This window comes from Eutrema salsugineum, unplaced genomic scaffold (genome assembly GCF_000478725.1).
Source record: "Eutrema salsugineum unplaced genomic scaffold, Eutsalg1_0 scaffold_20, whole genome shotgun sequence".
NCBI lineage: Eukaryota > Viridiplantae > Streptophyta > Magnoliopsida > Brassicales > Brassicaceae > Eutrema > Eutrema salsugineum.
In genome coordinates, this window is record NW_006256828.1 from 1,917,453 (window position 1) to 1,932,405 (window position 14,953).

Below are 14,953 nucleotides of genomic sequence, written 5' to 3' on the forward strand. Positions count from 1 at the left end.
TATTGGTCTCCCATATTTTTTTTTAAAGCCACATTCTAACAACTTTTTTCTAAGTCCAAGTAACATTTATTTATTGATCAACATAGTGCTATAAATATTCAGCACTCCACAACCATTCAACACTCTACCAACCTTCTAATTTCTCAATCACTCTCTTAATCATTCGCTAATCACTTTTGAATCTTTCACATTCTTCCTTTTGAAATTCCTCCTCTAAATGTAAATACCCCAAAGAATTTTTCGTTAATTGTTTTTTGTCATAGAAAACATTTTATTTTATTCCAGACAATGTTCTTGTCACACAAAGAATGCAATCGACTTGAGTTGCAATCTTTTCTTAACAACAAAACTAGCATCGAGAAAAGTTTCTATTTCTGGATTTTCCAAATATTAACAGTTATATTAGCTTCGTGACTTCAGTTAATATCGCTTTCTAAATTCATAATACTCACGTGAATCAAGATTTAGCTATTTCTTGTGTAGCAAGTTACTTAATTAGTCTGAGAGTTATTGCAAATGGGAAGTTCATGTTTACCTCCAGGATTTCGGTTTCATCCTACTGATGAAGAACTCATCGACTATTACTTGAAAAGAAAAGTTGAAGGTCTCGAGATCGAGCTTGAAGTCATTCCCGTTATCGATTTATATAAATTTGATCCTTGGGAGTTACCAGGTAATTAACTTCATTTTCATAATTGTTTATAAAATTATTTGTTATGTTCCAATTTTTTGTTTTAACAAAATTATTTGTTTGTTACTATTAGACAAGTCTTTTCTTCCAAACCGGGACATGGAATGGTTCTTCTTCTGCTCAAGGGACAAAAAGTATCCTAATGGATTTCGTACAAACCGAGGAACAAAGGCCGGTTATTGGAAGGCAACCGGAAAAGACCGAAAAATTACTTGTCGTTCATCTTCTACAATTGGCTATAGAAAAACCCTAGTTTTCTATAAAGGTCGTGCCCCGTTGGGTGATAGAACTAGTTGGCTCATGCATGAATATCGACTATGCGATGATGAGAATCCATCACAAGGATCACAACATTTGAAGGTAAGAACTTTACATTTTTGATCAAATTTTAAAATGTATAATTTGTGTATAATTTTGATGAGAGAAAGTTAAGAATTGAATGTGTTAATTAATTACAGGGAGCTTTTGTATTATGTCGTGTGGCTAAGAAGAATGAGATCAAGACTAATTCAAGAATCCGGAAAAATCTAAGTGAACAAACACTTGGATCAGGAGAAAGTTCAGGTTATTCAAGTCTAGTGACTTCACCTAGTCGCGATGAAGCGATGCCGTTTCACTCATTTGTCAATCCGGTTTCTACTGAATCAGACTCTTCCAACATTTGGATTTCACCTGATTTCATTCTTGATTCTTCAAAAGTATGTATTCACATTCTAAACTGACCAATAACTAAACTGGATTTTGTTTATTTAATACCGGTTTAACTTTTTATTTATTTTGTAGGACTATCCTCAAATCCAAGATGCTGCATCTGAGTACTTTCAAGATTTTGATTTTCCGGCCATCGGTAATCAAAACATGGATTTTCCACCGAGTACCTTGTCCATGAATGTAGATCAGAGCATGTATGAATCTATGCAAACCAGTTTTTGTGGATACGATCAAACCGGTTTATTCGGTTTTTCAGATTTCCCCTAGACGGAGGAATATCTTTGAAGTCTGAAGTCTCTCCTTAAGACAAAAACGCCTTTTATCGTTCGAGTCTTCCAACTTTTAAAATTGGTCTATGGATGGTTTAATTATGAGTTATTCAGTTTTTTTTTTTTTTTCATTTCATTACCTTATTATTATATATGGCTGTATTTTTGTCTTCTCTATGGACTTTTTTTGTTTAATTCGAATAGGAGTATAGGACTATGTATTATTTTCATCTTTGTATCAAACGATCTCTCATTTCTACTATAATGATTCATTGGACCACAACACTATATAAAGTTATAAACAAATATTTTTTTTCCTGACGTCACTATTAAACCTTTAAAACAAACTTTTGTGGAACTGATAAGTTAATAAAATGATTATACGTAAAACAATCTTTATATAAAAAAGAGAATGACGGGGGACCATCGACTATACAACTTTATAAGCTATAAAATGTGAATTTTTTACGTTAAAAACGAAAATATGATTTTTTTAATTTTGCTACTAATAATACACCTCGTGTGATATTCACAACTTGGGTCCATAGCTCAGTGGTAGAGCAATTGACTGCAGATCAATAGGTCACCGGTTCGAACCCGGTTGGGCCCTTTCTCACACCTTTTCCTCTTTTCTTTCAAACACACTGTTATTTTTTATTTCTCTTTTTCTTTTTCCTTCCAGACCAAGAGCAGAAATAAAAAATTCACCATCAAGAATTACCAACACATTACAAAAAATTTCCGAAAAATGAAAAACACGAAATGCAAAACAGAATCAAATCACATAAACGGTACCAAAGCAAACTATGCTATAAATTGTACCGATCGGTTCAGTCTCCAACCACTATATGATCCACCGTCTTATTGTACATTTGTACTCCTTGAAACAAGCGATCGTTCCCAGCTCTTCCACCTCATCAATCACAGTATCAAGCCTCGCCACCATCTCCACGAATGTTTGTGTAAAAGCTTGAACCTTTGTGAATGTTTTACGCGGAATCTCTCACTAACTCTCTTTGTTTGTTCGATCACTCGTGTGTTTATGCATAAAGACAAAAGACACAAGCAAATTTATCCAATTCACGTTCCAGAATGGAATTGTTGTTACGTCTAGCCGAGACTTGTACTCGGAAATCCACTAGAGAGGTTTCTCAGTTACAAATAACCCTTAGAGACAATCTATGAATAATCACACTTGCCTCTCTTCTTAGATACACCTTCTCTCAACCCTAATGTGTCAGCTTGTCTCCTCTTATTATACAACTCTCACTCTTGGAGCCGTTTTTCTTGCTGCCTCCAACCTTCGTACTCTGTTTCAAAAAAGCAGAGGAAGAAGACAAACACCACTTCACTTTAGACGCAGATTAATTACTCTTTTGTCTCCTTGAGCTGTACCCGAAATCACTTTAGCTCCGCATGACTTCCTTTTTAATCCGCAACTGAAATCTTCTCTTGGGTTAAGAGTCTTTGAGACACTTAGGCATAATCCCACAACTATTATACGTTGTAGTTTTATATGTTCAGAGAGAAATTTCAAGAATTTACCTGAATCTAGGTTTGTAAACAACCATGAAGAGCAACAACAGTGTGAGCAAACTTGCGAAGAACAGATCCAACTTTGATATATTGTCGAGATGGAATTTTTTTTTTTTAAATAATTAAGAGGTTTTGGCCTGTACATTCCCTCAAGTCGGGATAGAAGTTTTTGACAACGCCTTGTGTGTCTTGGCTCCCAACTTGCAGACATTGACTATATATTTGTCATAATGTAGTATGTTCGATATTTTCTTACTATTCAAAATTTTCACATACCAATTTTTTCTTTTAATAATCTTGATCACAGACCAAAACTTATACTATTTACAAAGCATATGGAAAAGACAGTTATTTCTGTCTTTTTTTCCGTTCAAGACATGTAGTACACCTTGGTTAATTATGGTTGATATCGCATTGAAATTACTTGAACTTATATACTCTCTCAATTTATTATAGATGAACAATTCAAATACTAGAATATATCAAGGACTGGTGTTTTAGATGTTAATAATGAGAATTTTTTTTCAATACGTAATTTATTGTCTTTATATTTTATGTGTTATCTCTTAGATACTTTTGTAAGAGTAAAACACATATTCATAACATTTTATTTCCAGAAAATGGTATAAAAATGTATGTTTATGCTTATAAAGAGAGCCGATATCAATCAAGAATTTTGTCGAAGTTGGAATAATGTCAAAGTAATTTGCGGAAATCCTTTATTCATCAGCCTAAATCAGCCTAAAGGCACATATATATACAAGTACATTAGTCAACCTTAAGTTAGAAACTAACAATGTGGGACAAATTATTCTAATAATTCTAATAACTAATTATACAAGGCCCAATAAGCCTAATATCTCTTAATACCCCCCCCTCAAGTTGGAGCATGGAGATCTCGAATGCCCAACTTGCACAAAATTCCTTTGAACGGACGTCCTCAAAGTGCTTTAGTGAAGATATCCGCCAACTGTTGAGTAGTAGAAACATGTTGGGTCTGAACAATGCCAGCCTGTATATCGTCTCGAATGAAATGACAATCAATCTCCACATGCTTCGTTCTCTCATGAAACACAGGATTAGCTGCAATATGAAGCGCAGACTAGCTGTCACAATATAAATCCATTGGACCAGAATGTGCAATACCCATCGTTAACAACACACTCTTTAACCACTTCAAGTCCTTCAATGCCAAAACCATAGCTCGATACTCTGCTTCAGTTGAAGAGCATGATACAACATCTTGCTTCTTTGACTTCCATGACACAGGAGAATTTCTCAATTGTATCAACCATCCACTCAAAGATCTCCTCGTGATTGGACATCCAGCCCAATCTGAATCACACCAAGCTGTAAGATGAAAATTACAATCAGATTTCAACAAAATTTCCATTATCAGGCATCCTTTCAAGTAACGAACAACTCTCAATGCAGCCATCCAATGATCTTCTCTTGGCTCATTCATAAATTAAGATAAGATGTGAACTGAGTAGGCAAGATCTGGTCTAGTCGCAGCCAAGTAAATCAACCTTCCAACCAGTCTCCGATACTTCTCTGGATCAGTCAAAATCTTTGTCGTCGACCTTCCCAACTGATGATTTTGCTCCATCGGAAACTCTACAGGCCTACCACCAAGCAAACCGACATCAGCAATAATATCCAGAGCATACTTTCTCTGTGATAAGTATATACCTTCTGCATTTCTTGCAACTTCCAATCCAAGAAAATATTTCAATTTTTCCAAATCTTTCATATGAAAGCAATTGCTTAAATATTTTTTAAACTTTTGTATCACCTCAGGAGAGCTTCCTGTCACCACAAGATCATCCACATACACTAGAACGTGCAAGTGAACTTTATCACGAACTAATGAGCAAAGAGAGTAATCAGCCTTACTCTGTGTAAAACCGTACCCCAAAAGTGCCTTCGAAAGTTTCACGAACCAACATCGTGGAGCTTGTTTCAAACCATACAGCGACTTGCGCAAACGACATACCATACCCTTCTTAGAAGCACCAAAACCCTAAGGTACCCTCATAAAGACCTCTTCATCCAAATCTCCATGAAGAAACGCATTGTGCACATCCATCTGATGTAGCTCCCAATTTTTCCCAGCGGAAACTTGAAGAACCAATCGAACTGTGCTCATCTTTGCTACAGGAGCAAATGTATCAGAATAATCAATCCCTTCTTTTTGACGATTGCCACATGCCACGAGTCGCGCCTTATACCTTTCAATGGAGCCATCTGCATTATACTTAATTGTATAAACCCATTTACACTCAATCACATGCTTACCTGGTGGTAATTGTTCAATCAACCATGTTTGATTTCGTTCTTGGGCCTCAATCTCGAGTCTCATAGCTTCTCTCCATCGCGGATCCTTCATGGCTTCAGAAAAACTTTTCGGCACAACTCCTTCAGTTATACTACACAGAAATGCCTTGTGTGACACAGAGAACCTTTCACAATTCACATAATTCTCAATATCATAATCATTACTCAACTCCTGACTCACAGTAGAAGTATTCATTGTAAATGTCGTATTGCACACATAGTCGCGTAGCTTGACAGAAGATTCTTTCTTTCTCATTCCTCGTCCCAAAGTTTCTGTTGATGCAGGATGTTGCACAGTTTCAGCCTGTGTCACCGATGCGGGTTCTGTTACTAAAGCAGGCTGCACATTCTCAGACTGTGTAACCGATGCAGGTTCTGTCACTAAAGCAGGTTGCACAATCTCAGACTGTGTATCCGATGCAGGTTCAGTTTGTGGCGCTGTAATTCCTAAGATATTGCGTATTTCGTTTCCTATAGTTTGTCTTTCTTCTTCTGTAACCTTGTCTGACACAACCTGAGTCTGTGTCATTGTATCTCTTGTGAGAGCTTGTATAATTTCACTTGTCAAGGCAGGTTCTATATCGTCAAATCCAACATTATCATCCACATATAACCTCATTTGATTAGAATTAGAAGACTCATCCACCTGTGCATTTTTTAGCTCCAAATATGGAAATCGTTCCTCAATAAAAGTGACATCCCGAGAAACAAAGATTTCATGTGTCTCCAAGTCAAATAAGTTCCATCCCTTCTTTGCATAAGGGTATCCCAAAAATACACATTTTCTGCTTCTACTCGCAAATTTATCTCCATGACGTTTCTGATTGTGAGCATACGCTAAACATCCAAAAACTCGTATCTCACTATAAGCAGGAGCTTTTCCAAAGATAATTTCATAAGGACTCTTACCATTGTGTAACACAGAAGGCGTACGATTGATTAGATACGCAGCACTCAAAGCACAATAACTCCAAAGTTCTATTGGTAAATTTACCTGAAACCTCAACGCTCGTGCGACATTCAATATATGTTGATGTTTTCGCTCCACTCTACCATTTTGTTGAGGAGTTCCCACACACGAAGTTTGATGAATTATCCCTGATGTACGAAAAATACTCCTTCATACCCATGAATTCACTACCATTATCACTTCACACGATTTTTACATGTTTCTCAAACTGACGCTGAATGAGAGCAAAGAAATCTACCATTGTTTTCTGAACTTGTGTTTTATCAGCAAGAAGAAAAACCCACACAGCTCTAGAATAATCATCCACAATAGTTAAAAAATAAGAGGATCCACACACGCTCTGTGTTCGATATGGCCCCCACAAATCACAATGAATCATCTCAAAGCATTCATTGCTTTTCTCTGTACTCACAGGAAATACATTCCGACACTGCTTTGCTCGGAAACAGACATCGCAATCAGAAACACTAACACTCTTTTGATCCACTTCTGGCAATCTCCTAATAACCTTTTCAGAAGCGTGTCCCATCCTTTTATGCCAAAGTTCCAAAGACCCCAACTTACTTACCTTCGCCACATTCACGGTCTTCTGAATACCTTGAAGAAAATACAATCCATCTTTTCTTTCACCCACTGCAATCAGAATTTGCAAAGCAAGATCCTGTATCCGACACATTTGCTTGGAGAACAACACAATGCAATTCATTGCATCAATAATTTGTGACACAGAGATGAGATTGCACTTGAGTTCCTTAACAATAAGCACATGTGTCAAAGTTAACTTCTCCGTCAATGCCACACTTCCTTCTCTATCAGCAACCACAACATTTCCATTAGGCAGACCCATTAAACATGGTGAGACTTTATGCACATCAAACATACCACTTAACGTACCCGTCATATGGTGCGATGCACCACTATCAATAATCCACTCATCTGTATAGGTGTTATTACTCACCCGATTTGCTATCTCTAATCTCGAATCAAACCATCGAACAAGCTTATGCCATTGATCTTTCTTGAGCCCTGTCACAGCCTGAGGATCAACCTGTGACGCCTCCGTGTGTGACGCACGTTTTTCAGTGTGTGACACCTGTTCCGTAGGTTTTCCATACTTTTCCAGCCACCAATCTGGATATCCATATATTTGATAACATGATCTCACATCATGACCATACTTCGAACAATAAGAACACTTAATTCTTTGACTCTGAAATCTCATATTTTCTAAAAAAATAGAGAAATTCCCCAAGTTTCTCCACCGAATAAAGAAATCCCAAGCCCTTATGGCTCTACAGAAATCCCGAACTTCGTCGGTCCGAGTTCACCAAAAACAAAAGAGCAAGACCTCGTCGGTTTGCTTTTTCCAATAAACCACAACTTATAAACAAGAATTTGAATCAAGAGCTAGACTAAAACTTTATGTAGCCTTAGGCTCTAATTCAAGAGCTAGACCAAAACTTTATGTAGTCTTAGGCTCTGATACCATGTCAAAGTAATTTGCGGAAGTCCTTTATTCATCAGCCTAAAGGCACATATATATACAAGTACATTAGTCAACCTTAAGTTAGAAACTAACAATGTGGGACAAATTACTCTAATAATTCTAATAACTAACTATGCAAGGCCCAATAAGCCTAATATCTCTTAATAAATAAAGATTTTGATTTAAAAAGACTTACGAGTGCTTCATCTAAGGATTTAGCAAATCCAAAACAGTCTTATACCCTTTGTAGATTACTTCTTCATCATCAGATTCAGATTGAGAATCCGAATTTTTTTTGCCTTTCTCCTCCTAAAAGTACCCACTCACACATGCTATGACTAGAATAAAAACCATTTATATCATGTACATTTTTTTTTTTGGATTATCAGAAGGTTCTAGGCCGAAGTCCGTAATCTTCCAAAAAACTTGAAACCACATTATGTAATATTAGTTTCGTCTCAAGAACCATTCGAACCAAAGACTTCTAAGCTTTACCGGGAACTACAATATGTAATATATCATATACTTTACCTTATGTATAACTATAATTGATTAATTTCCTTGTACATATTGTGTTATCGTATATGTACCTTCGATAGACAAAGATAGGCCTTGGAGCTTAGTTACGGTGAATTTAAGAAGGTCATCACCAGACCATATCGGAGAAACCAAAAGGATCATGAAGAGGCAAACCCCAATACCCATAGTAATGGTCGACCAAAGAATCTCCAACTCTGTAACTCGATACTGTGATGAGATTAAACGTCAAAAGAAATACAAGCATACCGTAATCGTAGTTTTTCTTTATGTTCGGAACAAATCTCATTTACCAATCCGGTTTCTGCTGAAATAGACTCTTCCAGCATTTGGATTTCACCTGATTTCACTCTCGATTCTTCAAAAGTAACTATTTCCATTCTAAACTGACCAATAACTAAACAAGAACCGGAATTTGTGTATCTAATACCGGTTAAACTTTTTTTTTTGTAGGACTATCCTCAAATCCAAGATGTTGTATCTGAGTACTTTCAAGATTTTGATTTTCCGGCCATCGCTAATCAAAACGTGGATCTTCCAGCGAGTACCTTGAATACAAATGTAGATCAGAACATGTATGAATCTATGCAAACTGAATATTGTGGATACGATCAAACCGATTTATTTGGTTTCTCAGATTTCTCCTAGACGGAGGAATATCTTTGAAGTCTCTCTTTAAGACAAAACCGCATTTTATCGTTCGAGTCTTCCAACGTTTAGAATTGGTCTGTGGATGGTTTTTTTTTTTCATTTCATTATCTTAATTTTATTATGGATTTGTATATAAAGGTTTGTCGTTAAGTATGTGAATCTGTATTTTATCTTCTAATAGGACTATGTATTATTTTCATCTTTTAGTTCGAATTAATTATATATCAAACGATCTCTCATTTCTACTATAATGATTCATTATTATATTATCTCCAGACACGTTTTGCCGTGAATATATATTATTAGATTTTAATGAAATTGGCCAAACGATTCCTCTGTGGTCATTCTTAAATCAGGGGAGTTAATATAAATTGATGTTATGTAGTCCAAAGTTTCTTGTTCTAGCTAGTTGTGTATTATAAGATTAATACTTTCACGTCATGTGTGAGATTCGAAATTCCTCAACTATACAATTCCTTTGCAGATTATAAGTGCGATTCATTTGGAGGTTCTTGATAGAGCTAGCTATGTTATGTAGAGATCGATTTAACAAGTATTCTAGTTCTTAATTTCGAAAATGTACGGTAATGTCACATGTACTATTAGGGTGTCGAACCACATGTGATAAATGTTTAGATTTTGCGATTGGCAATTTGGCATAGTCTAAGCATAAGAAAAAAGAAGAAAGGATAAAAAAAAAAAAAGTTATGCACTTTCAGTGGCCGTATTGTGCTTGTATTCGTCAATACTAAATCAATTTCTGAAACAAGACTGTTTAGTTAACTTATCTCCCAGATTCATTATTATATTATTATATATCAAACAAGCTTGTATTCATTATTATATTATCTCTCATTGCCACGCATTTGAGTCTGGCCTCGAATTCGCAGTCATTTTATCAAATTTTATCTGTTCTAAACTTTAATTTATTTAATATGTATGGTTCTAGAGGATGTTTAATTCTCTCTATTTAAGTTATGAATGAACTCGTATATGGAATGGTTTGATAAAAAAAAAAAACTATAATGATTCATTATTTCATTGGACCACAACACTATATAAAGTTATAAACAAACATTTTTTTCCTGAAGTCACTATAAAATCTTTAAACAAACTTTTGTGGAACTGAATAAGTTGATAAAAATGATTATGCGTAAAACAATCTTTTTATAAAAAGGAATGATAGTGGACCATCGACCATACTTTATAAGCTATAAAATGTGATTTTTTACGTCAAAAACGAATACATGATTTTTTAAATGTTACGGATTAATCGTACATATCGTGAGGTCTTAACAAGTTGGGTCCATAGCTCAGTGGTAGAGCAATTGACTGCAGATCAATAGGTCACCGGTTCGAACCCGGTTGGGCCCTTTTCTATAATTTTTTTTCTCTTTTTTTCCAAGCACCGGACCAATACCAGAAATAAAATTTTGACCATCGAAATTCGAAAATTACCAAAGCATTACAAAAATTCCGGCAAAATGAAAAACGCGAAACCGATCGCAAAACAGAATCAAATCATATAGAAAACTGTACCAAACCAAACAACTTGTACCAATCGGTTCAGTCTCCAACCACTATATCCACCGTCTTATCGTACTCCTTGAAACAGGCGATCGTTCCCAGCTCTTCCACCTCATCAATCACAGTATCAAGCCTCGCCACCATCTCCACGAGAAGCGACGCAAACGCAGCAAACGGTAACGCTTCCGAAAACTCCAAACTTTTCATAACAGCGATTTTGCTCAATTGTTTCCTCAATCTTCTCTTCTCTCCAATCGCCGCCGATTTCTTAACCGATCTCCGGTTTGACGTGTCACCCACAAAGCTAGAACTCAACACGGCACTGTTTAAGCGAGGTCTTGATACGGCATCGTTCTGTTGCGTAGTTTGACCTAAAACGTTGCCGTTTAAGCTATTATTGTCGTTGTGATACGAAGTGATGCCGTTTGGGTTATGATCATTGTAATGTGAAACGTGGCCGTTTAAGTGCTTATTGGTGATGTCACTGTGAAGGTTAGACCCCAAGAAGAGCTTAGGTTGCGATTTTATTGAGTTGTTGAGATCTTTCAAAGCTATTTCAAGATTTTCCGAGAGAATCTCCGGCGAGCAGTGACGTCGGTTTCGAAGGCTTTCGGAGAGTTCAGACAAAACTTTGCAGATTTCTCCGGATAGTCTAACACAAGGATCTTTGAAGAGGATACGAATAGACCTTGGAGTCTTGCAAAATTAACATAAAGTCAAAAAATTATGTAAAACTATTATACGTTGTAGTTTTATATGTTCAAATAGAAAGTTGAAGAATTTAATTACCTGAATCTCGGTTTGTAAACAACCGTGAAGAGCAACAACAGTGTGAGCAAACTTGCGAAGAACAGATCCAACTTTGATATATTGTTGAGATGGAAATTTTTGACAACGCCGTGTGTGTCTTGGCTCCCAACTTGCAGACATTGCCTATATGTCATAATATGTTAGTATGTTGGATATTTTCCTACTATTTAAATTTTCACATATCAATCTTTTCTTTTTAATTTTACTTTTAATAATTTTGATCACGGACCAAAACTTATACTATTCCCAAAGCATATTGAAAAGACAATTTTTCTGTCATTTTGTTCATCCAAAACATGTACATTGGTTAATTATGGTTGAAATAGCATTGAAATTACTTGAACTGATATAGTCCCTATAATAGGTGAACCATTCAAATACTAGCCTATATCATGGATTGGTGATTTTAGATTTTAATTGTACGAGTTATTTTTAATATGTAATTTACTGTCTTTTTTATTCTATGTGTATTCTTTTAGATATTTTTTGTAAGCACAAACCACATTTATAACATTTTCTCACCAAAAAAGTTATAATAAGTATTTTATGCTTACAAAGATATGCAACAGGCAAGAATTTAGTAGGATTTGAAATAAAGATTTTGTTTTAATAAGGACTTACGAGTGCTTCATCTGAGGATTTAGAATCCAAAACAGTCTTGTACCCTTTGTAGATTACTTCTTCATCATCAGATTCAGATTCTGAATCTGAATTTTCTTTGCCTTTGTCCTCCTCAAAGTACCCACTCACGCATGCTATGTATAGAATAAAAAACCATTTATATCATGCACTATATATACATTATGTATAACTATAATTGATTAATTTCCTTGTACATATTGTGTTATAGTATATGTACCTTCGATAGACAGAGATAGGCCTTGGAGCTTAGTTACGGTGAATTTGTGAAGGTCATCACCAGACCATATCGGAAAAACCAAAAGGCTCATGAAGAGGCAAACCCCAATACCCATAGTAATGGTCAATAATCTCTGATGTGCTATCTTAATCACAGAATCTCCAACTCTGTAACTTGATACTGTGATTAGATTAAACGTCAAAAGAAATACAAGCATACCGTAATCGTAGTTTTTCTTTATGTACGGAACAAATCTCATGTACGTTATCGTCGATCCTGTTATACATATATATGAACATATATACATTGTTAAAAGCTATATAAAATTGAACCTGCATTGTCAATCAAAAACTTCCAATTTATATAGACATGAAATATAATAAATAAACCGTTCACAGTCTTTGTAACAAGCTTTTTAATTATACTTATGCACATTTAAATAATTGAACGTCTCGTTTCTATAAATTATCTTATTTCGACCAAACAAGTCTTATTAATGTAAAACAAAACACGTACCGATGATGAAAACAGCAGCGCCAATGAAGATACCTCCAAAAATTTTACCGGAATTAACAGCAACAAACTCCATAAAATAAGCCAAAGATCCTGCTATTAGTGTCCCTAATCCTCTATTTAATCCCTTGCGTAATGTTGCACCTGCAATTCTAACTAATTTTATCACATACCAGTAGACGACTAATGAATTAAGCCACTTACAATTTGACCATGGCTAGATATCTACTTATCCAGTAAAAAATGCAAGTGACTAAAAAAATGAGTTAGTTAACTTTCAATATAAAAAATTCGCCAAACATGTTTTTTTTTCTTTGTTTCTGTTCCAAATTCGCTTAACTATTCTATTTTTAAGCAAAAGAATTTCAATCAGAATTTTTTTTTCCTTCCAACGAAATCATAAAACAATATATGTAAGAGTGGATAAACAGCAAACTTTGTTTGTGTGATGAATTCTTGGGACAAATAAAAAGGATAAAATTATCATAGATATATTAAGTTTGTAACTGTCGAGATGATAGCAGTTAAATTTTATTTTTTAAAATGGTTTATTTGGTAGATAACCAAATGCGAGTCAAAATTTACAAAACAAAATGGGTGAACTAAGGGAGACTAATATTACTCTTTAAAAATAAATATTGTGTATATGTGTGTCAATTGTCATATACACATAAACAACGCACACGGCACATCCATGATGATTATGAGTAAGATTAAGATAAGTACACAAACAAATATATGCAAATAAATGTTGATATAATTACCGGCAGAGAATTCGAGAACGACAACGACGGTCATGACTGCCCAAATTGCATTTTTTCCGATACCTTTGAAGAAAGGTTCCATGAGATACAATAAGGACACAAGCGTTAAGGAAACTCCTACTTTCAAAGCATGTTTCACTCTCCTCGTATCTTCTTTTCCGACATTCCATAGATTCTTAAGGATCTTCTTCATCTTCTTCGGAAGTTTTAGAATCTTCTGTCTCGTTTTTCTTGAACTTGTTTCTTCCATGGAAATCTCCATGCTCCCTTCTTCGATCTTGTTCAACATTTTTCTTTCTTTTAATATGTCTTTTACTTTCAATGATATATATATATTGGCGTATTATAGTGAAAGCTTTTTCAATGTGGAAGGGTTTTAGTTTTATTGTACTCTAGCCTATGTAAAAAAGTAGGTGAAATAGCTAAGAAAGATTCGTCCCCATCAACTTTGAATTTTTATTTAAATAAGAATCTAAGATATTTCAAAGAAAATTTGGTTAAAAGTTTTTATAAATATGTGATAAGCCTTTGATAATTATAACAAATACACAGCATCATAGGATTCTGGTTCGGTGAAACCAGAATAGCACTCTTCTCTACTGACCGGTACTAACCCTTGCTTGATTTTGTTGCTATTATTACACAAATTAGATTTACGAATTGTAGTTTTGAAGCAAAACATATAATAGCCATAATCATAAATACACTAGTAAATATTTATTTTAATTATGTTTGTCGTATATTCATCATTTAAATATACTATTTGTCTTTTGTATCTTATGGTTAGAAATCTGTATGTCTTTGCTTTTATCTCTATGTCGACAAATATTTGTATCCATTTCCAGAAAATTCCCAAACATTCATGTTATTAGAGTCGGACTACTTATGTATCTTACTATGGGAGAACTTATCTGATCCTTTGCCTCCATTACAATTTTTTTTTTTAATGGATTTCTTCTATGAGATCGGTGTTTTAACTGATGAATAAGCAGTCGACAAGGAAAATAAATAAATAATGGACGTCAATTTGTCCGAAAATGAATGGTCGACAGTAATCAGTAATGAGGCTTTTCATTTCCCTGCTACAATGATTAATTGGAAAGACTATATACCATTATTTTGACGTTACTATATACACAACATAATCATGATGTGTAGGTTAGTGATTTGTAATAATAATTATGTCACCAGATTTAAACCAACATATTATATTATATGAATATATGTTATTGGCGAAAAATATATACACATATACAATCTTAATAATTTATGAGAATATAATAATGATTTTT

At 34.7% G+C, this 14,953-nt stretch overlaps 2 protein-coding genes and 2 non-coding genes across 4 annotated transcripts; 3 read left to right on the plus strand and 1 right to left on the minus strand.

Annotated features, from left to right (window-relative positions):
* The first annotated feature begins 451 nt into the window (after positions 1 to 451).
* On the plus strand, positions 452 to 1,727 carry LOC18016131 (NAC domain-containing protein 96). Its single transcript, XM_006398291.2, has 4 exons — positions 452 to 673; positions 765 to 1,051; positions 1,150 to 1,389; positions 1,475 to 1,727. Exons 1-4 carry the CDS (start codon positions 517 to 519, stop codon positions 1,667 to 1,669), a joined length of 879 nt encoding a protein of 292 aa, XP_006398354.2. The 5' UTR covers positions 452 to 516; the 3' UTR covers positions 1,670 to 1,727.
* A 482-nt stretch (positions 1,728 to 2,209) lies between these two features.
* Positions 2,210 to 2,281, plus strand: TRNAC-GCA. Its single transcript has one exon. It is a non-coding gene; the product is annotated as a tRNA-Cys (tRNA).
* Positions 2,282 to 10,490: 8,209 nt separating this feature from the next.
* TRNAC-GCA lies at positions 10,491 to 10,562 on the plus strand. The gene has a single exon. It is a non-coding gene; the product is annotated as a tRNA-Cys (tRNA).
* Positions 10,563 to 10,641: 79 nt separating this feature from the next.
* LOC18016133 (aluminum-activated malate transporter 13) lies at positions 10,642 to 13,950 on the minus strand. The gene is made up of 6 exons (XM_024155289.1): positions 13,662 to 13,950; positions 12,901 to 13,041; positions 12,385 to 12,660; positions 12,147 to 12,280; positions 11,505 to 11,648; positions 10,642 to 11,411 (listed from the first exon to the last, which is right to left on the minus strand). Exons 1-6 carry the CDS (start codon positions 13,948 to 13,950, stop codon positions 10,755 to 10,757), a joined length of 1,641 nt encoding a protein of 546 aa, XP_024011057.1. The 3' UTR covers positions 10,642 to 10,754.
* Positions 13,951 to 14,953: the final 1,003 nt, after the last annotated feature.